Consider the following 23,574-nt stretch of genomic DNA (forward strand, 5'->3'; position numbering starts at 1 on the left):
TTCCTGTTTTACTTTGAAGGTCTGTGTCTCATGTGAGTGTATCCTACTTTGCTTCCTTGTCTCGTCAGTTCTGATTTCCCCCAGCTGTGCCCTCCTTCTGTGTCTCATTCCCCTCGTTACGTCCCAGTGTATTTAAACCCTGTGTTTCTCTGAGTCAGTGTCACGTTGTGCCTCATGCTGTGTGGATCGCCCTGTGTGTTTTAGTTTGTATGGTTTTTTTTCCTGCAGGCCAATAAAGCTGTGACTTTGAGTTAACACCTGCAGTCTGAGCGCCTGCATTTTGGGTCCACATCTCCTGCCTGCCACGATTCATGACAGATTTACACCACATTTACAAAAGACACGAAGAGTAACATGTATTTTTGTACTAATTTAAATAAGAGCTTTTGTTTTATCCCATAGTTGTGAAATACAGGCTTAACAGTGAAACAGTTGGTGATACACTTCATACCTGATTGCATAAAACATTGCTCTCTCCTACATAAGCTCCATTATCAGTTAAAAGAATTGGTATTAGTACTTGTTAAATGCAGTACTGGCCTGTGTAGTGATCATGTGTGTCACACACACACACACACACACACACACACACACACACACACACACACACACACACACACACACACACACACACACACACGACTAATCATCCTCTTTGAGATTGATTGACTTATGTTATTATTGTGCAATAGCATGTCAAAATGCTCCTAACTGCTGATATTTGTCCGCCTAACCTGCTTACATCTCCTTGTTCATGTGAAAAAATAATTTCTGCATTTTAAACAGCTCGAATCGCATAACAAGGCAGTGACATCATTTCAGAGAAACTGAGCCTTTGGTCACGAGATATTCTAAAAACAGACACAGGCTTTATTTGGACATGCGACTTTAAAATGGTAAATGGTAAATGGCCTGTATTTATATAGCGCTTTACTAGTCCCTAAGGACCCCAAAGCGCTTTACATATCCAGTCATCCACCCATTCACACACACATTCACACACTGGTGATGGCAAGCTACATTGTAGCCACAGCCGCCCTGGGGCGCACTGACAGAGGCGAGGCTGCCGGACACTGGCGCCACCGGGCCCTCTGACCACCACCAGTAGGCAACGGGTGAAGTGTCTTGCCCAAGGACACAACGACCGAGACTGTCCAAGCCGGGGCTCGAACCGGCAACCTTCCGATTACAAGGCGAACTCCCAACTCTAGAGCCACGATCGCCCCCTTTACTGGACCTTTACAGGACACAGGCTTCAGTGTCAGACGTAACATCACTAGTCTTGTATTTACTTCTTATTGGATCAGCACCAGTCACACGTCACTGCACTTTGGGGCCCTAAAGGTAGGAGGGGCCTATTGAAAATGTCTGATCAAAGTAGCTCCCCCTCTACCTTACACTATATGCTTATATTCACAGTATTACGGTAAACACCATTACAAGAGATCCACTACATGTTTAAGCCATGATTTTATTTTGTGAACCAAACTGGACAAATTTCCTGAAACACTTTGCTGGAAAAGAGAAATGCTTATACTTCCATGAGTCACTAGAGGGAACCAAAGGACAACAAAAAACAGCTTCTTCAAAACACACAACAGTCTCAATCTATTGTAATCTAGAGTTTTAGCTTATTACCTGCAGCTTTCTGCTGTGTTTTTTAAAGAAGACAGAAATATACAAACAGTATTTATAAAATATGAACATATTTATCTAGTCTATGAACATGTTAATTTCCCCAACCATGATGTGGTTAGCACACAACCCTTACTAGCCGGTACACACAGAAACAAATTAATAGTAAGTTCGTGAGTAAATTTCATTGATAACACATTTAAAACCAAAGTGCTTTTATAATTCTGTCTAGAAAATAAAAAAGAGAATATACATATTCAGTCTGTATATGAAATAACCAAAGAGCACCCAATCCTTCAATCACAGTTCCAGAAATTAGAAAAACACAGAGGCAGAAAAGGTTAATCTTCAGCTGAGTCTGAAACTGTTATCTGAGGTCTGTTGGGAGGTGATTGAAGAGACTGTGCAACAATAGCAACAACACCCAATTTTGAAATGAGCTTAAACTGCAGGATGATCACAAGTGATTAAGAAGGCCTTAATGATCTGGAGGGAAAATACAGACACACTATTTCTACCACATATGCAGGTTTGACACCATTTAGGCTTTAAACACAAACAGCGTCTTAATACTGAATTCTATCATTCACAGGGAGCTAGTGCAAGCCTGCTGACACTGTACTAATGTGATCTCTTCTCTCAGTCAATGTAAATGGATAAAAGATTAATGAGTAACTCTGGTATACAGTGTGTAACAATAGTCCAATTGAAATCAAACAAAGCTATGCATGAGTCTTTCCAGATCAGAAGACCAATCAGAGAGCACAGCACTAAAACATTAAATCAAACCTTAAAGAGTATCTGCATCATTATTCAGGGTGAGTTTGATACTAAGAGTGTGTTAATGGGTCATATAGTACTTTGCGACTTCCATGCTTCTGCTGTGTTAATCAGAGATGAGCAGACCAGTGAGAATAAATAAATCTACAGTCAAACTTTTGTGAACCTGCTCTGGAAGTATTTCAACAAAAGCAACATAGAGTAAAAAATGAGCCATGACACTCCCTCTGTCTTTGTGACATCATCAATCTCCTGGTCCAGTCCCTGTTAAGCCTGTGTAGGCGGGATCATCACTGTCACAGGAGGCATTTCATGGAGTCCAGCAAGGTCAGAAAGGAAAGTTTGATTTATTCTATTTAAAGAATTAAACAATTAACAGCTGCCAATCATTAGGTTATTAGGTCATTGATTATTGATCATTGGCTCTGGATAAATATAAAGACACCATGAGGAGAGTGGAGATAAAGTATGGACAGAACACCACCAGGTAGCGGAGCAGGGTCAGCGTGAGCTGTGAGTGTGTTGAGGCAGAGGGCGGAGCTCCAGATGTGGGCTGGACAGAAACTGTGCTCAAGGAAGAGATGGGTGGTTTTAAAGCAGGAAGTTGAGCTTTGATTGGAGGTCTACCTATAGAGAGAATCCCATCTGTTCAGGTGAATACATAAATAAAATAAAAGGTGAAATCAGAGTGAAACTCCTCACCTGTGACAGTGATCCAGCTGGATGGAGACTCTCCATGACTGCTGATGTCACACTTGTAGAGGCCTTCATCAGACCTGGAAACATGCTGGATGGTCATGTGACCTGTAGGCTCTTTCCCGATGAAGACTCCATCTTTGAAGAAAGCAGCTGGGAAGTTGGAGGGAGGGGTCTTTGTTTTACAGAGCAGAGTGACGTCATCTCCCTCCATCACAGGGAGGACAGGACTCTGCAGGATCACTGATCCACCTCAACACAGAGACAAACTACAGCATTTCATCCATTTACACACAGCTTCATCAACACTAACTCCACACACTCAGCTTACCAGTGACTGTCAGGTTAACCATGTTACTGATGGGACCCTCTCTGGACTCACACCAGTAAACTCCACTGTCCAGTGGAAAGACATAACTGATGTTACAGGAGGAACGAGCTGGTATTCCCCACCGAACTCCACACTGAGTCCTCTGTTGTTTTCTTGTGTTTCTTGTCAGATTCCATCTCGTAGAGCTGTCGTCCTCCTCACAGCTCAGAGATACAAAGTCACCTTCGAAGAACTGAGATTGGTTGGGGCTCACAGTCAGATGAGCTGTGAGGGAGAGGAGAATACAACCTCCATATTTCTTAACAATTGCAAACCTTTTAAAACCTCTAACCACTGTGACTGGCTGCTTCTCTGTATGACAGCTTGTGACTCCTAGCAGTGTGCAGGTAGCACCATTCCTAAATTGTCAATTATTGACTTGGATTGACATTTCGTTTATGGTTTTCCAGATTGGCTTGCTGCTTTTTGGAACATCTGACATTCCCACTCATTTGAATTAATGGGAGAGCATTGGAGCTCTATATCCACTGGCTGGCTTAACTTAATTAAGTTTTATTTATATATATTCAAAACACAACAGCGGTTGCCTTTTTCACACACACAAAAAAAGTTAATCATGGAGTTCCATAGGGTTCTATACTGAGACACTTTTCACTTTCTTCATGCTCCTAACAGGTACTATTATTAGAAAATAGTGACTAAATTTCAAATTATACGCCAATAGTACATGTTGTCACGTTACTGTGTTATATGCTACCATGGATTGTATCATATACGCGTTTGTGTATGATACATACACGATACATACAGTAACTATGTATATTTTTAAAATTACTAAAATTAACTTAACAGTTAACATAAACTGGAGAACTTACATACTTTGTAATGATGTACAGAACAATACTCAAAACAGACAATCTGAAGAGCATTTTTACAGATGACCAATTCATTACATTTCCTGATCAACAAAGTAGTTTGGATAGTTGTGCTTGTCAAGCACAAAAACAACAATCAAGATGCCAGGTCAGATCAGAATGAAAATTCTCAAAACCATTAGTGCAACCTCTACAACATTTAGTCATTTGTACACATCCATCCATCCATCCATTCGCTTCCGCTTATCCTTTTCAGGGTCGCGGGGGGTGCTGGAGCCTATCCCAGCTGTCATAGGGCGAGAGGCGGGGTACACCCTGGACAGGTCGCCAGTCTGTCGCAGGGCTAACACACAGGGACAGACAACCATTCGCACTCACATTCATTCGCACATTCACACCTAGTGACAATTTGGATTATCCAATTAACCTATCCCCACATTTGTACACATCATAGTTGCAATTTCTCCTTCCTCTGAACAAATTGCAAAGGCTCTTGGACAGTTGTATCAGTTGCTTTCATACAGTTCTCTGCTGTCGACAACATTATTATTTGCTTATGTCATGTCAGTCAGAATGAACAATACTTTTGGATGCTGAATAGTTGTTCCCAATAAAACTAATAGTCTTCATTTCATTGCTTGAATCATTACATACAAAATTGGTAAATTAGTTTTCAAATGCTGTCCAGCATTATTATTATTTTTTCCTGGAAATGTCCCCTAAATTGAACATTTTCTCTCAGGTGAACTGGAGCTTTTTCTGACAATGAGGTGTGTGAAGTAATAGTTGTAACCAAGGACAAGCCACTTGTTCACAGTCACTCATGGATCGATCCCAAGAACCCTCAATTGGCAAGCATATATGAACCAAGCAGGACATAGTGTGTACCATGTCTACAATTCTGTGACACAGAAATGGAAGGTCAGCATCGTGGAAGAGGGGTGAGGATGCGGGGGGGACAAAACAGGGGAAGAGGGAGAAGATGCCAAATACATAGGCAGATCCCTAATGAAATCAGGGCAAACTTGTGGACCATGTTGTCAATCACTGTCTCAAAATGGATGAGGCTGGTTGGAGGATCCAACCAAATGTTGGAAGAACACTGTGAATTTAATCAGTCAAAAATGTTGTAGGGAGAACAGGTATGTATAGTGTTGGACAGTAATCCAACATCTCATAATATCTCATGTTTAGTGTACATTACTGTAATTTTACTGTACACGGCTGTACAAAAAGTGCATAGTGCTGTCTTGAGCACTTTCAGGTAGTGTCACCAAGTTCTGACCTTTTTTGGAAAACACTGAGAGAATACTGTACACTGTCATAATGGAAACATGACAAAGCCACTTGACTATCTTGTTCATCAAGATGGTGTCAAGACTTCTCATTTTGATGACACTGGCAGTTTCATTGACATGAATACTTGCTTTTGAGGAATGGATTATCGATTTTGAGCAAGTGAACTGCTTTTGCAGGTTATCCACTAGGATTTGCAGTTTGCACCAAATGTTTCGAGAAACAGTTGGTTCCACTGCTGTGCAAATGTTAATAGTGATGTGAGAAAAGCACCAAAGTGACTGAGAAAAACTGTAATATCCAAATCTGGGTGCATCAAAACAAACACAATGTTTTCAAGAATATCATGTTTGTTTGTTTTGTTGTGTTTTTTGAAAAAAAAAAAAGGCTCTGGATGTTAAGCAGTTAAAGTTGTACTGTCTCAGTATGACATGAAAGTGGGACAGGATGTGATGTCTCTGAGTTTCACCACAGCATGCACAACAGTAACATGTAACTACTTCTCTTTTCTGGATCCCATTACTTTGAAAAATTAAAAATGTGACAAAAATCCAAAAAATAATGCATTTTCATATGGAGTTAACTGCAGGCAAGATAAAATCTGATCTATCCCACCAATGAAAAGCCTCTATGAGCTCTTCTAAAGCACTTTACAGACTTTTCTTTTATTAGAGCTGCTGAGTTTCCAACTTTGACAGACGTTTACTGACCTTGGTTTGTTGTGCAGATCAGTAATAAGGTCACAACTAAAGAAAAATGATACTCAGGTTAGTTTCAGGTTTTAGACTCAGGAAGGCATGCACAAAGCATAAAAAGAATTTTTAAAGTCACTAAACTCCACTTTTAAAGCTTTTAACTCCACAGTATCGCAGGTCAAATGCAGTGGAGAGTTTGGTCTTTGGCATCTCACCATGAACCTATTTCTATTTCACAGCAAGCATGCTTTAAACATCATCTTTCAAAACTGGAAACACTGTAGTTTAAAAGCAATCTAAGCTGACAGAAGTGTTTTAATAACATCCTTTTTAAAAATGTCAATTTAAAAAAATTAATTTTACATTAAAAACACAAAATGAAGCTAAAATGTTGTTTAGAGTTTGTGGGGACCTTAATAATATTTAACATTTTAAGCCCCAAGCCTAACTGATCTCCTGCCTTTTGCCCCCGTATCAGGGGGCGTGGGGGCTTAAGAGGTTAAGACTGTTGTTTCTTAAATTCTCTTTTTTAATCTATTTAGACTTTGTTAAAGAATATCATGGGAGCTGAAAAATGCTATAGGAGTACCAGAACAACTTAAATGAAATTAAATGTTATTGGAATCAAACTCAACAGAACTGCAGTGCAGATGTCAGCTAGTGTAGTAATAATTCATTATGTTGTACTTACAGAGCAGCCACAGCAGTGATATTTCTTCCATTCTTTCTCTTAATGGTGTTATTGACATTTTGATCATAGTTAAACATCATAGTCACATCTCGTTGGACACTCCTCCTTCCTGATTCTGTGAGACACTGTGGTTTGGCTTTGCCCCCCTTTAGCTTTATGAGAAATGTTCCTTTTCATGATTCTATAAAGTGAGAAAATGAGAAATGCTTCTTTGTTTTACGAACCAGAAAGACCCAAACTACTCTTGTCATGATAGTCTTTGTTTTAATATTTATCCTAAAATTTAAACTGCTTGTTTCTTTCCACTGTTTGTGACGTCAGTTCAGCTAAGAGGAAATGAGATTGAGGTGGGGTTTTTTTAACCTGAACCAGAGAGCCTCTCTCTGCTTTAACCACTAAAATGTGGTGGAAAAAAAAGGGTACAGCTTGTCTGGTTCAAACTGGTTTCAACCTTTTTGCTCAGCTGACCCACATTAAACATCCTTTTTCCGTCTATTGTTGCAAACCAGGCCGCATGGTATCATTCAAAAAGCTATTTATTTGAAATGAAGAAATAAAACAGAAGCCTTACACAAACCATGGATTTTGTGGTCAGTACAAACAGTGGTGTCGATAAGTTCATCGGTGGAATAATGGCATACATAACATTGTTTAGTGCTAACCCAAACAAAAGAGAACGAAAAACCACAGGGTATCTCAGAGGAGAGCAACACACAGTGACTGGAGTCCCTTTTCATTCCCAATGCATAACATACCAATGATTTGTCACATGGCGTCGGTATGTTAAGTTTTGGGATTAGAACATGTTAGCGACTGAGCTCAGATGGCACGCTAGGCCCAGTTCTTGCCATTGTCATTAATTGGAAATGAACTACTCTACTCCTCTAATGCCTGCAAACGAGGCACAAAACAGAAAAACAAACACGCCAACAGAAGGGCAACATGGAGTGGGTTGTCACACTATCCAAAGTTCTTGGGCAGTGGCGGTTATCCCAGCCTACTTCAGGATATTACACAATAAAGCCTGAAATAGCACTGACCAGAGCTAACACAGCTTAGAATCACCATTTAACTTAACTTGCATATCGTCAGCCTGCAGGGGGAAGCTGAAGTACCTGCCATAAATCCATGCAGAAATAGGTTGAACATGTTAGGTGGCAGTGTAAGCCACCGATTAAGAACATCACATAGAAGTAAAAATGATTTAAGATAAAGGTGCTCATCCTCCTGCTCATCTGGGGGAACATCAGCGATTTCCCTTGCCATCCAAGAGACATAATCTCTTAGGTGTGTCCTGAGTCCACCTCAGTGTCTCCTTCCTCTAGGACAGGCCCAGAACACCTTGCCCAGGAGACATCCCAATCAGATACCCAAACTATCTTAATCTGCATGATCAAAGACATTCTTCTGTTTCGATTCCCCTTCTCATCCTGTTGAATGGTGTGGGAGGCAATTAACTATAGTTTTAACTCCAGACGTTGCAAGTAAGATTCTGTGTGTCCTTATTTAGTGAGGATGTTTTACTTCCTCACTAAAGGAAGATCCATGAAAACTGAATTTATGACATTTAACGGAGTTAGAAGTTAGCAGGGAGTTAGCTCGCTAGCATCTATCTAAATACAATATAGCATGTCCTGACTGCGGGGTTTTGGAAACAAATTAAAACGTACAGCTCTGTTATCACTTCCAGCATAAATGAAGACAGAAAACTAAAAAGCAGTGACGTTTGTAGGGTTACTGAAGTTTGGCTAGCAGGTATATAATGATGTGCTACGTGACCGCTAGCGACACAGCTATGTTAGCATAATATAAACAAGCTAACTTTTTTTCCACTCGATAAAAGTTACCGTGAGTGTTGTCGGTGGTCAGGAACAAATGTAATCGCATGGCAGGATGCTGTAAAAGGACCAAACTTCAGCCAGGAGAACAACTGAGATAATCCATCCACAGTACGAGGTTAGTCATTCATATACTGCTGCATGGGCTGGGCTGTAGTTACATCCTAAGGTTTTAAAAACTGAGCTTAAATAAACGATTAGTGGTAATAAAAGCCGAGGGAGGTCAACAGTGATCACTGACTGTTTTAGGAGCTTTTTGAGATCAAATAGAAGAAAATACATAACATTAAACATGTTAACAACACAAAAGCCATATTAAACGCAGACTACTTTAGGCCCGGAAGTAGGATTCGTCGCGTCATCACTGAACAACCGGATACTAGTTATTGTAAACTTTACAAACCACCCTGCAGTATGTAAAGTCAAATTATAAAATACAAGTAAATAATAGGAGCTTTCCTCCCCTCAGGAACTCTCTGCAGGAGGGGGAGATACAGGAGAGGTGGAGGAAGATCTCAGCCTGGGCGTCTATTGTCTCATGTAGTCTGGAAGACGAGTGGATGGTGGGGTGGGTGCAGTTTTCTCTGTGATGGGGTTGGGTGGACTGTCCCGGGCTCTGTGGGGCCGGGGGGCGCTGCCGCGCTGGGCCCCGGTCTGGATGGGCCTGGGCCCCCTTTTCCCTGGCGGGTCGCGGAGTGTGGGAGTGCCTACTGGGGTCAGCGGGGGAGCTGGCCCCAGGGAGGGGTCACTGCCCCTCCCTTCCTTTCCTCCCCATCTCCAGCTGCCTCCCTCCTCCCGCTCCACCACAACCACCCACACATGCAGGGCCTTGGAGTAGGGGTATGTCACCAGGATGCAGAGGAGGCTACCCCCCCCCCCCCCCCCCCCCGTCCCCTTCTGGCTGCCTCTGCCTCAATTTTATCCCATAACTTAGACATTCACATTACTCACACCCTCATTACACATACATATAGGATCTTGGGGGTGGGCACAATACACGGAGTCCAAGTTTCCATCAGGGTGTACACCTCACCCCTGGCTTCGTTGCCCACCTCTCAATTTTAAATACATGTAGACATTGAGGGCTAACAGGAGGGACTATGCGCTTACCTGCTGCTCTCTGGCAGGTAGCTCCATGCCCTCCTGGGTTTTAATTGCACCTTAGAACACACATGCATCAACACTACTATGAGCGGGTGGAGGGAGGTTTGGAGTCTTTTCTCACCCCCGTTCTCTGCGGCCTGCTGGAGCAGGGGGGACTGGGAGGAGTTGGCCATCCGGCTGCGGTCTGGGGTGTGGGGCCTCCCTGCTGCTGCGGAGTCGGGGCGGTCTGCCTCTCCCCACCGCAGGGAAAAGGGTAACACCACCTGGGTCTGGGTGCAGTTCCCCCCTCCAGGGGCAGGGGTACTGTGGAGCAGGGAAATTATTTTACTGCTATTGTTAAATAATTGTCATCATTACCATTGCATTAATAAATATAATCTGGAGTTTATATAGCATTCAGAGGTTTAAACAGTGTGTGTCTTTCAGAAAGACTAAGTGGCAGGAAACAGGCTTGCAGAGAGTTTGCAGAAGTGAAAGTTATTTTGAGCAGCAGGCTAAGACGAGGCTTTAACAATGTAACAGATAGCTTTAAGATGGCCTTAAGATGTTAACTTTGTATTTTTTATACACAATGCATATCTGTGCTTAGAGTTGGAGCTCAGTCAATTAATTGGGGGTTGGAAGCTTTGTTCGGCGCGATGTCCGGACAATCTATTGTGCAAGTGACTTGGAGCTATAGAAGGTTAAAACTGCGTACATGCTTACAATACACTTATATATCAGGTCATTTTATATTAAGGTTTTAGTAGAGGTTCTTGGTTAAAACATTTATTTAGTAGAAGACATACATATAGTCTCAGTGAGCCTCTGGTCTGGTGAAAGGTCAGAAGTGCAACAGGTGAATTGAGAAAGAGCATTTGAGGACGAGACACAGACAGTTAGTAGGTGAAGAGGTGACACAGAGAGCATGTGAGGTCGTGACACACACATGAGTTAGATTTATTTAGAGGAGAGATTAGTCATGTCTGGATTGTAACGGCGAAAGTGTCTCGGTAAAAGAGGAACCGTCTGAAGGAAATTGCCTTCCCGGGTTTCCTCCGTGGCGTGAGCGATAAGCAGAGTTTGTCCTTTCCTTATAAGACTCCTAATTATTCAAAGTAACACTCAGGTATGCCGTTCAGCGGGGTTAGTTACGATATCGGGAGCAGTTAGGAGAACAAAGTGATACAGAAACTGTTCAGATTGCTTTCCCAGAATCAACTCAAAGGTTTATTTGATACACAGCAGTTTATATAGAGAAAAAAAAGGTTCGTGTGTCAGCTTTCCCAGTTCAAACCGGTACAGACTAAATAAGGAAACGTCTTCCTGCCTTCTGAGCAAAGTATCCCTTGTGTAGTTTATCAGTTCAGCTATAATTTATGATCATCCCAGCAAAATACACTCCTAGACATAAAATACAGAGTTCTTTCATTAGTGAATTCTAAAACAAACCACCTAGCCTTTAACGAGCCTTTTCCAGGAGATAAAGAAAAAGGGAGGATGGGAGTAAGGAAGTGGTCTCATCTCTGTGGTGTTTTCGACCTTGGTGTACCAGCTCGTGAGTCCTACACATTGATTCTTGGGTCACAGAGAAAGAGAAAAACAACTAGTAGATCGGCCTTATTGAGTAACAGTTTTCCTGTATAAAACAATATCCTGTAAATGCTTACCGTGGTATCAAAATATCATAACAGTTCTCCCCTTTTATCATGTAATGATAACATAGTATAAAGACAGAATGTAATAACATAATATAAAGATAAATCATAAATGTGAAACAAATCATAAATGTGCCTTCGAGTGAGCTTAATATCAAAATCTTAAAAAGAAGAAAAGAAAAAGAAGAAAACGTCAGTCTCTTCTTTGACGATTGAGTAATTCACAATCTAATGCTCAATACATACATCAGGATCATCATTGATGACATCTGACACATAATCTGGGTCAATTTGTGCCAATTGCAAATACATTGAAGTAGCTGTAGTAGTAGCTATACGGGTTAACATTGAACGTACACAGGGTACCACACAACAGGCAATAATCATTAAAAACAAAATAATACATGCTACAATGGTTACAAAAGCTACAATTAGTTCCTTCCATTTTCCAAACGTGTCCTGCAGCCACTTGTCTATCCACTGACCGTGACCTGCATTGGCTCTTAGTTCTATCTGCAATGCTTCAAGTTTATTCATAGCTTGTGTGAATGAACCGTTAGGGGCTGTATTATTGGGAATGAAAGTACAACAAACATCTCCGAACATCGCGCAAACACCTCCTTTCTCAGCTAACAGCATGTCTAAGGCCATCCTATTTTGCATGGTCATTAAAGAGGTAGCCGACATCTGTTCTCCTAGGGCCTTAAGGGCCGTATTGGTCAAATTAGTAAGTCTTTGCTGATTGTAATAAACATAATTGATCCAGGCTACATTTTTGTTTACCTGTATATGCGGTATTAGTGAGACAAACCCTGCGGATATTTCCCCTTGTGCCTTCAATTCCCTTGGTATCCCGCGTGGAACCCCTATAGCATCTATGTAAACGTTATGTGAGTAAGTGGAGCGTCTTGTACGTTTGCTGGATACAGGCAGATCTGAGGTTTGTTGTATTAGTAGTTCTTGAGCTAAAGTTACTAGACCGCAGGTACCGGTCCAATTAACAGGTAAAGCCACTCTAAGGGTATTATTGCACATCCAATAAGCATGTGGGATTGGTCTGGTCAGGCGCGAAGCTGTAAAGCCTTTTAATATGCCTCCCCAGTACGAGTCGTTTAGTGTGTTGGGCGAACGCAGGATTGTGGAGTTATCTGAATGCGTACTTATATATGCATATAGATAAGAAAACATATGTCTATGTTGTGTCCTGTCAACACTCGCTGCTAGCCATGTTTCATTACAGCGTGCTCCTGGAGAGTCAGAAAAAAATGTATAGTTTTGCGTGTCATAATTTATGTTTTCAAGTTTTGGTCGGTGGATGCATGTCATCAAGATATTTGGGTGATGGCGCACCTGTTTTGGGGGCGAGAGAGGTTCAGTGCGGTCTTCGGGGCGCTTCATTGGGTTACAGGGGTGGGTAGAGTCGTTAATCATGCTGACATCCTTACTAGAGACTTGTCCTGTGTATATGAGTAAACAATCTAAAGGACTTAGTTCTACTCGCACCGCTTCAATCAGGGTTACTGTTAAGGGCCCCTTTTCATCATTTTTGAATAGCATCTTTGTCAGGGGAAAACCTGAGATTGGGTATCCCACTATAACCTGTTCTGGATTACCCTTTGAACAGACATAACAATTGCTGTTTCCTAAATCACGAGCAGCTGTTCTAGCATTTTCATACCAGGAGTTGACTCCTACTCTAGAGGGTGCATAAAATGGTTTATTAGTGGCGTCTATGTTGTCATTTACTGATTTTAGGGAACGTGAAGAGTGCATTAAGTAGGTGTCTCGCAAAATAGAGCATGAAGTATCGTCAGCAAAATATGACCTGCAGAAATGTGAACATGGTTGCAGTTTACAATACAAAATAGCAAAGAAAAATCCTAAGGTTAATGCGATAAGTATGATGAATAACCTAAATATATAAGAAAAACAGTTCTTCAGTCGTCTTCTGGCCTGGTCCCAGGTTCGAGAGACATCGAATAAGCGCCGTATGATGACAATGGGCATTTCATTTTCTTCATTATCAGGATGGAGTGAGTCTAGCTTTATCAGGTTAGACATCATGTGGTACTTTTGGCTTTCTATTCCTGCTGGATGTTCGAGTACCTTGCTGTGGCTCTTTCAGACGTTGTGTGTTAATCAGTGATTGCGTGTGTGCACTGGATCCGGGCGCTGGCTCGCCTGAGATGTCATCTACCCGTGTGTGTTTATTTGCTCTAGTTCCGGGCGCTGGCTCGCCGGAGATGTCGTCTGCTTGATCCGACGCCTGAGATGGTCCGATTGGGCTGGTCTTAACCCTGCTGGCATGAATCCACTGAGGTTGTCCGTCCGTAAGGATGCTGGTTCTCGTCACTGCCAGTACAGTCTGGGGGCTGGAAAACGCGGCCTCCCCGAGTGTTCTTGGTTTTAGTGACTTCACTAACACCGCGTCCCCTGGTCTCCACTTGTGGGTTGGATCTGTGGAGGGGAGAGGCTGGGAGAGACAAACTTTCTGATAGTTATTATTCAGTGTTTCTACCAGATTGTGGACATAGTCGGACAATGCAGTGTCTATGTCCCCTTCCAATAGCGGTGCCCCTCTGGAAGCTGACCATGGTGTTGGAAATGGTCTTCCCATGATTATTTCAAATGGAGATAATTTGGTTGCTGCGGATGGAGTCATTCTAATCTCACAGAGGATTTGAGGAAGTAGTTTGATCCAGGTCATTCCTGTTTCTATCATTGCTTTAGTCAGGCGATTTTTTATGGTCCTATTCATTCTTTCTACAACTCCTGAACTCTGAGGATGGTATGGCACATGATATTTCCAGTCTATTCCTAGAGTTTTAGTACACTTTTGAATTACTTCTGATGTAAATGAAGGTCCTCTATCACTGTTAATTTGGTGAGGTATTCCAAATCTGGGTATTATTTCATTGCACAACTTTTGACAGACTACTTCTGCAGTTTCTTTTGAGGTTGGATAAGCTTCTACCCATTTACTAAATTGATCCACTATTACCAGTAAGTACTTGATGCTTCCTTGTGCTGGCATGTGTGTGAAATCAATTTGTAATGTATGAAATGGAAAATCTGGTTGTGGTAAATGCTGATGTTCTGCTTTTGGTCTTCCTACATTAGTTCGTGCACATGTTAGACAGGTTGCTAATATGCTTTTTACTGCATGCAATGTTTTCTCAATTACAAATCTTGATTTTATTGCCCCTATTACCCCTCTTTGTCCGACATGACTCACACCGTGAAAATGTCGGACAAGGACTGGCAGCAGGGAAGATGGGAGGGCAATCAAACCCTCAAGGTTTTTATATAGGCCATCTCTGTCATCTAAGGCACAGCCATTATTCTCCCAATAGGTGTAATCACAGGCAGATGCTTGCGCTTGTATGAATTTTAAATCAACATTTGTTTCGAAATAGTCTGGGAGTGTAACAAGTGGCAGCTGTAGGGGCACAGATAATACTTCCTGTGGAGGTGGGAGCTGTGATGCAGCTGCAGCTTTGGCTGTCACGTCTGCTAAGGCATTACCTGTTGCTTCGTCTGTGTCAGCTGTACTGTGTCCTTTCGTTTTTACAACTGCAACGGCCGATGGCAGCTGTATAGCCTGCAAAAGTCTCTGCACAAGATCAGAATTAGCAATCGGTTTTCCATCAGCAGATTTAAATCCTCTTTGTCTCCACAATGTGCCAAAGTCATGTACGACGCCAAACGCATAGCGGCTGTCTGTGTAAATTGTCACACGCTTATCCAAGTGGAGCTCACAGGCGCGTATTAAAGCCACGAGCTCTGCTTTTTGTGCTGAGTGAAATGGTAATGAGTGAGCCTCTAGTATGATGTCAGGCAATGTCACCACTGAATAGCCACAAAGAAATGAGTTGTCATTCGGCCTTGAACAGGACCCGTCCACATAAACCGTGGCTGAGTCTGGGATAGGTGTTTGCTCTAAATCTGGACGTGGTGCTGTGGATTCCTGTATTCGTGTCATGCAGTCATGATCATCAAGCATGTCTGAGCCATCCTGTCGGTCAGAAGAACACAGCATATGGATCAATAAATGTGCTGGTGAATTGGGTGTGCTGCTCGCTTTTATGGTGAGGTTTGCTGTGGAGGTCAGTTTAGCTTCATAACCTGAGCGACGTTGTGCGGTCATGTGTTGTGTAGTTATGTTTGCTAGAATGGTCGTGACCTGGTGATTGGTGTGTAGAATAGTGTCATGTGAGAGTGTAAGCTTCTCGCAGTCCCTTATCATGATAGAGCAAGCTGCTACTGCTCTCAGGCAGGCCGGCATCCCCTGAACTACCGCTGGCAATACCTTTGAATAGAAGGCTACTGGACGGTAGCCACTGCCATGCTCTTGGGCCAGTACACCTGTGCAGGTCGTGCCGTTCTCTGTAACGTACAGATGGAAAGGTAAGTGGTAGTCAGGCAGACCCAAACAAGGGGCGGAGGTCAGCGCTCCCTTCAATGCATTGAAAGAGGCAGTCATTTCTGTGGACCACAGTATTCGAGGAAGCTTGTCTTTTTTGCAGCATTCACGCAGAATGTGGTCATGAAAAGAACAGTCTGGTATCCACTGTCTGCAATAGTTCACCATGCCTAAGAAGGACAGCATTTCCTTCTGTGTAGTAGGCCGAGGGACGGAGGTCACAGCTTTGACCCTGTCTGCAGTCATGGAACGTTTTCCGTGAGACAGTGTAAATCCCAAATATTGAACAGAAGTCTGACAGTACTGCATTTTCTTTGCAGATGCTTTGTGGCCAGTCTTTTGCAGGTGCTGGAGAAGCATGTGTGTAGCAGTTTGACACAATTCCTCACTCGGAGCACAGAGGAGGAGATCGTCCACATACTGGATCAGAGTACAGCCCTCAGGAGGAGTAAAGCTGTCCAGGGTAGCACGGATCACCATTGAGAAAGCAGCAGGGCTGTCTATCATGCCTTGAGGCAGACGAGTCCAAGTGTACTGCTTATTTCTATGTGTAAATGCAAATAACGGCTGTGTATCTACATGCACAGGCACTGAGAAAAAGGCAGAGCATAAATCCACCACGGTAAAATGTGTGGCTGTGGATGGAATGCATGTCAATATGCTGGGGACATCCGGAACCAGAGGTGGCAAAGGGATAATGACTGCATTAATTTGTCTTAAGTCTTGTGTAAAACGCCATACGCCAGGTTTGTTAGGCTTTGGCACAGGATTGACAGGAGTATTATATGGAGATACTGTAGGCTTTATCACTCCTGTAGTCAATAAATCTCCTATGATGACATCTAGGGCTGAGGCTTTTTCGACAGAAATGGGATACTGCTTGACATATACTGGCGTGTTGTTTTTTAGCTGTGCGTGATAAGGTATACAGTCAATAAATCCTACATCATTCTCACCTTTAGACCACAATGTCATATTCTGGTATTCAGCTGGCAACGTAAGTGCAGAAATAGTACAGTGGATAGGATAGGTTAGATCTATGTGACGACATGGTGTAGTTATGTCATAACCTATGTCTGAGTTATGTGACAAAACCACTGTTTGGCCTTCACTTGTGTGAGCAGTTATCATGTTGTTGAACAGTGTGAGAGAAACAAAAGTGTGGCTCCCAGATATGGGATTACCTGGCAGTGGTTTTTGAACACGTCTTTGGCACAGTGTGTGTCGTGGAATACCAGACAAAAAGGTGTTGAGTTCATTCTCTGCTGAGCCGTCCAGCTGACACAGAGGCTGTTCCTTCTCCATGGTACATAAGGCAGAGAAAACATAGCTGTTATCAGTATCAGCAAACATTTCACCTTTTGTGTTAAATGAAATACACAAATTCATTTTTGCCATTAAATCTCTGCCTAATAAATTCACAGGCGAGTTTGGAATAATTACAAATGGATGATATGTGATTTCATCTGGTTTAGAGCCCCAACGTGTCTTTAGAGAATGAGTTTTAGGGCATTGCACTACAGTTCCATTAATTCCCATAGTGTTGATGCACACAGAGGACACAGGCCCATTATAGAATTTCCCAGACAGTGAACTTTTAGTGGCTCCACTATCCACTAAAAATGGGTATTTCTTACCATCTATTTCTACTTGTAGCATGGGCAAATGTTCTGTGTTAGGGGACAGCTGCAGATGCAGCATCGTGTGTAGTGCTTCACACTGCTGTCCCTCATCCTCACCTGGGCCTCCCTAGTAGCGACCCAGCCGGGGATTATCAGGTGATGGGAAAAGATCATGGTGAGAATTGTAACGCGCCCTTTCCCATTCTGATTCATGCTCTGGGTGTCTGCGGTTACTGGAAAACTGAGCTAAATTTGCACCTCTAGCTTGTCTGCCTTGTGGGTTATAATGTGGGTTGTAAGGCTGCGGCCTAGATGTGGGGCCATTATTGCATGCTTCTTGTGGTTGCCAGTTACCTTGACTGGAAGAGCTCTGCTGACGCCTAGTGGCGGGAACTTGTACTGCGTTCTGTGGTTGAGGCGTGTGTGCCCTGTTGGTGGCTGCAAAGCGACATTCTCTGGACCAGTGTCCTACCCTTCCACAGTAAAAACAAACATCTCTATTCTTACCATTCCGTCCTCTGAAACTTCCTTGCTGTGCTGGAGCGGGTGGTCCTGCATACATTAATTTCTCACTTTCCTCTGAGCCTTGAACATCAAAATTCAACATCATCTTAACACTGTTAGCTTTTGTGATAGTAGGAAAAAGGTCTGCACTGGCCTTCAGTTGTACAAGCTTTAAGAAAGCATCTTTACTCAATTCGTAGAGATTATTAGTAGCTGTCACTTTTAGCAACTGAGAGCATTCGGGGTGGATATTGTTCAAAAAGGTGGTGATGAAAATCTGATCATTACCATACTCTGGCATGCATGCCTCATCAGTCCAACAGTGCATAAAGCGTTTTATGAATACTAGGATAGATTCATCAGGCTTCTGTTTACACATAGTTACTGCATTTAAGTCAATTTTGTCTCTAGACATTGTGAGCAGGAATTTCTTTAGATTCTTAAAGAAATCGGCGACTTTGTCATTATTTACCCACAAAAACTCTGCAGTTGTGGATGCTTTATCATGCTTTGGGTCTAATTCACCTATCTCTTCTATGAGTTGTGACTCGGTTACTCCAGGAATGCATTGACACAATATGTACCTGTAATCCGGACCACCCAAATGGTGATATCTGGTACTTCTCTGTAGTGCAGAGACAAAGGCTGTAGGATTTTTAAGAGGATTGGGAAGCTCTTTAATAGTTGTCACTAATTCTGAGATTTTAGGGGGCTGAATACAACACTGATCTCCTATTATCATAAAGGGGTAGGCGTCATTGACGTCACTAGATTTTGGGTCTGTTTGTTTACTACCGCGAGTGTTGGCGTGAGGACCTTTGTCATTCCGGCTTTGTTTTTCCTTTTTTTCTTTTAGATAAGTCTTTATTAAAGTTCGGGTAACAGGTATTTCTTTAGCTACCTCTAAACCTCTAGCTACGAAATCATGGCGTTTCATGTGGGTGTCTATTGTGGACACTGCCTGATGCAAAAGTTTTTCTTCATAGACGTCTAAATTGTTTTTCATAAGTTCCTCACATTCTTCTTTCAAAAGTTTTTCTCTCTTTCTATGTTCTGCTAATTCTTCCTCGCGGCGTATATATTGTTTTTCCTGATCTTGTTCAATTAGGTGGCTGAGACCCGTTGCATGTGATTCAGGTTTTGTGTCACTGTCTTTTAAGCTGGTTGGATCAAAGCGCTGACGTTGTTTGCATGCGGCTGCTGCAGCAACTATTAATTCGGTCTCATCTTCGTAAGGCGGTGGGGCTGTGGGCTGAATGGCTGAGCATGCAAGACTAGCTTTTCCCGCGGTAGATTTATTTTCTATGCTGGAGCCTGCACTAGTTTTATTTGATGTAAAAGTATCTACACCTGGTTCCGGTCCCTTTTTCCATAGTGGTAACATTTGATGCATCACGTCGCGGCATTCTATCATATATTTTCTACAGGACTTTTTAAGCAGACTACTTTTCTTATCACAAATGATATTCAACATTTCTACTGACCTGTTTTCTGGCGATAATCGTTCGGGATAAGGCTCCGGAAATAAATTAGAATGCATTGAACTTATAGTCCGTAAGTTGTAAACAAAGTCAGTCACATAAGCACTCCCGCATGTTCTGGATACGTAATCATGGAAGTCTTCGCCGATTCGTGGACGTGGGTTACACGTAACCGGAAATGGGAGTCGTACTGAGCTGTTGTTTGAGACTTTAAATTTAATTTTTGTTGGTTTTACAGGTAATTTTGATTTTTTATCGGACTTGTCTGTGGTTTTTGAATTATTCTGACCCATGTTCAGTGATTTCCAGAGGGGTTTACACGCTTGAAGGATTTATGTTAGTATTTTCGCTGCGGCACAGCTGAGGTTACTTTAAATTTATTGCTAGCAATTTTTTGTTTGTGTGAGCAACTCTCACTTAGCGAGCAACTTCTCGCTTAACGAGCAACTTCTCGTAAAACAACAGGCAACTTCCTGTGTCTTTCTGCTTTTAATTTACTGCTTTTAACCCTTGTATGGTAATCGGGTCTGTGAGACCCGTTTTCAGTTTTCTTTCGTTTTTTTTTTTTTTTTTTTTTTAACAAAATTAAATTAAATTATTTACTAGCTTTCTGTGAGTGAGCAACTTCTCACTTTTTAACGTACGTTTCAAGATAACAGGCAACTCCCTGTGTCACTCTTTGGTGAGCAACTTCTCACTTAACGAGAAGTATTTAAGACAACAGGCAACTTTCTGTGTCACTTTTCTAAGTGAGCAACTTCTCACTTTTTAACGTACGTTTAATTAAACAATTTATTATTATTATTTCTTAAACAAAATTAAAATATTCAAGACAACAGGCAACTTCCTGTGTCCACCAACACCACACAAGGGTTAATTTACTTTATTCGGGGACTGAGGAAGTCAGTCAGTGTATCTCTCTGGATCACTAAGTGAAACTTCGTCAGCATATCCCGTTTCTTTATGGATCGATCACTGAGAGAGGTATAATAGGTCTTTATATAAATATGAAAGACGCATATTTACCTTCTGTCAGGAATCCCACTTCTGACACCAAGATTGAAGGAAATTGCCTTCCCGGGTTTCCTCCGTGGCGTGAGCGATAAGCAGAGTTTGTCCTTTCCTTATAAGACTCCTAATTATTCAAAGTAACACTCAGGTATGCCGTTCAGCGGGGTTAGTTACGATATCGGGAGCAGTTAGGAGAACAAAGTGATACAGAAACTGTTCAGATTGCTTTCCCAGAATCAACTCAAAGGTTTATTTGATACACAGCAGTTTATATAGAGAAAAAAAAGGTTCGTGTGTCAGCTTTCCCAGTTCAAACCGGTACAGACTAAATAAGGAAACGTCTTCCTGCCTTCTGAGCAAAGTATCCCTTGTGTAGTTTATCAGTTCAGCTATAATTTATGATCATCCCAGCAAAATACACTCCTAGACATAAAATACAGAGTTCTTTCATTAGTGAATTCTAAAACAAACCACCTAGCCTTTAACGAGCCTTTTCCAGGAGATAAAGAAAAAGGGAGGATGGGAGTAAGGAAGTGGTCTCATCTCTGTGGTGTTTTCGACCTTGGTGTACCAGCTCGTGAGTCCTACACATTGATTCTTGGGTCACAGAGAAAGAGAAAAACAACTAGTAGATCGGCCTTATTGAGTAACAGTTTTCCTGTATAAAACAATATCCTGTAAATGCTTACCGTGGTATCAAAATATCATAACACCGTCCTTGTCTTCTCGGCAAGAAAGAGGAACTGAAAGGTTGACCGGAGGAATCGGCCATGAAAATAGAAGATGATGTTCTGTGTTAAAAGTCATTGTGGTGTTGATCTGATCTATGTATAAAATGTATCTGTGACGCATGAAGGGGCGTCAGTAAATCAAACCCTGATGCTATAAAAATCTGTGTATGCTTTGATTAAGTCGAAGACCAGTTCCTGTCTGCGAACAGAGCTGCTCTTCCCACACGTGTGTTCATTAAAATCAATTGTTTGACCAAGATCTTCTGGACCAATGGTTGTTTGTACTCTCCTTCCTCAATTCTTGAACCTTAACAGTACCTAGACCCGGTATGTAGAGTACGCTTGGGGAGTGTGATTGCGTATACAGCGTCTCTTTATATTTGTCTCCACGTCGGTTGAGTGTGAAGTGCACATGAGAGCATGAGGGTGGGAATGGATGTTTGTGTTTGTGTGTGCCTGTATGTTTGTATCTATATGTCAGGTTGGGTATCAGACGCCACCTCTCTGGGGACATCTCGGGCCTTCCAAGGTTTGGAGGCCTATCTCCACCCACCACCACTTCCCCTGCCGGTGGCGGACTCCCTCAGGTGTCGGTGCATTGATGGTTCTTTGTATCTGGGGGTGGGCGTCCGGGTACACACCGGCTCACTCCTTGGCCGCCGCTTATTGGGGCTCGCTCGGGCCATTTCGGAGGTGGGGTGCCCCCGGCCTCTCGGCCTGGGGCTCGGTCACTCAGGCACAGCTGGCTGCCGGCGGAGCCCACGGGCGCGTCACTGCAACTCCCCCTGGCTTCTGCTCCGCGGCTGCTGAATGAGCCCTCATCTGGGACTCTCCTTAGCTCTAACTGGGACAGTGGCGCAGCTGCCCCTCTGTGGGTCTTCCTTGGTCTCTTGTGTTCTGGGGGCCTCTGGATGTCTGGAGTTTTGATCTCCTCCATACCCGCTTGATACCATAAAGGACAGGGCTGTGGCTCCCCACACTCCCTAACAGATCATTACATGGAGAAACCTTTGGAATGCAAGCATGCTGATCCACACAGGTATGCACACAGGTGTACACATGGGTATTCACAGACGCGGACTAAAGCTTTCTTGGCTGCTACCTCAAAGCACACTGTGCGCTGTCTATCTTGCGTGCTGAACAATATCGTCTATTATTTAGTAACTATTGATATTTATGACTAGGTAGTTTATTGTGATGGTGCTTTTTTTTTCTATTATTATGTTGCTCTTTGTTGTTTGCTGTCTCCTCTGTTTGTTTGTTTTTTTTTTCTCCATACAGGTGACCCAGGAGTTTGTTTTTTTTGTTGTTTGTTTTTTTTTCTCTCTTCCCCCCTTCTCACCTCTTCTCCCCTTTGGTTTTCTTTCTTTCTCTCCCCCTCTTTCTTTCATTCTTTCCCCCTGTCCTATTAAAAAAAAAAAAAAAAAAAAAAAAAGATGACAAAGGATGAACTGAAGCTCCGCCATCACGTGATGTCACATGCTGCTGTTTCTGATGTCACTTTAACAAGAAAAAAAAAAAAAAACAGTGATCACTGACTGTTTTAGGAGCTTTTTGAGATCAAATAGAAGAAAATACATAACATTAAACATGTTAACAACACAAAAGCCATATTAAACGCAGACTACTTTAGGCCCGGAAGTAGGATTCGTCGCGTCATCACTGAACAACCGGATACTAGTTATTGTAAACTTTACAAACCACCCTGCAGTATGTAAAGTCAAATTATAAAATACAAGTAAATAACAATTGCACAACAGAATGTACACTGCTTAGGTAAATGATCACTGAGCAATTTGTTAATATGTGTTTCGAGCCAAATAAATGAAAGGGAGAGAGAGAGAGAGTGACGTCAGAACACGTCATACTATAACCTCCCGGGAGCGGACGGAGGGGGTCAGTCGTTGGAATGCGCATGCGCAGACAGAGTGCGCGAGCGGCGGGCCTTGACTTTCGGGGAAAAAAACTCTTTCTCACGGACGGTGACAGCGAAATGGATAACAGTCTTCAGTAGCTGCTGGACTTTGAAGTTCTGGATTCTGGGACTGTTGGAAAAGGTAAAACATTTTCATTAAAACCTTATTACTGTTTTGTTTTTGTTACTCGTCATTGTAGCTTGCTGTTAATGTTGTGCTAACAGTAGCGATTAGCTAGATACGTTAGCCATTGACATCAGCGCAATTTAGTATCCGGTATACAGAAACTGTTTTCCTAACAAAACCAC

The 23,574-nt window shown here is 42.4% G+C and overlaps 1 protein-coding gene and 1 long non-coding RNA gene across 3 annotated transcripts; both read right to left on the reverse strand.

The window, feature by feature from the left end:
* Positions 1-1,454: 1,454 nt before the first annotated feature.
* Positions 1,455-7,127, reverse strand: LOC145425610 (Fc receptor-like protein 5). 2 transcript variants are annotated; one of them, XM_080298816.1, is made up of 5 exons: positions 7,000-7,127; positions 6,324-6,359; positions 3,443-3,706; positions 3,118-3,363; positions 1,455-3,038 (listed from the first exon to the last, which is right to left on the reverse strand). In XM_080298816.1, the coding sequence occupies exons 1-5, from the start codon at positions 7,064-7,066 to the stop codon at positions 3,007-3,009; spliced, it is 645 nt and encodes a 214-aa protein (XP_080154942.1). In that variant the 5' UTR covers positions 7,067-7,127; the 3' UTR covers positions 1,455-3,006. The 2 variants fall into 2 exon arrangements, with proteins under 2 accessions (XP_080154942.1, XP_080154941.1); XM_080298815.1 differs by having other exon boundaries at positions 1,455-3,042; positions 7,000-7,117.
* A 3,990-nt stretch (positions 7,128-11,117) lies between these two features.
* Positions 11,118-21,330, reverse strand: LOC145425638 (uncharacterized). The gene is made up of 2 exons (XR_013906351.1): positions 19,612-21,330; positions 11,118-14,051 (listed from the first exon to the last, which is right to left on the reverse strand). It is a non-coding gene; the product is annotated as an uncharacterized LOC145425638 (long non-coding RNA).
* Positions 21,331-23,574: the final 2,244 nt, after the last annotated feature.

Source organism: Astatotilapia calliptera, chromosome 3 (genome assembly GCF_964374335.1).
Source record: "Astatotilapia calliptera chromosome 3, fAstCal68.1, whole genome shotgun sequence".
In the NCBI taxonomy this organism is placed as follows: Eukaryota; Metazoa; Chordata; class Actinopteri; order Cichliformes; family Cichlidae; genus Astatotilapia; species Astatotilapia calliptera.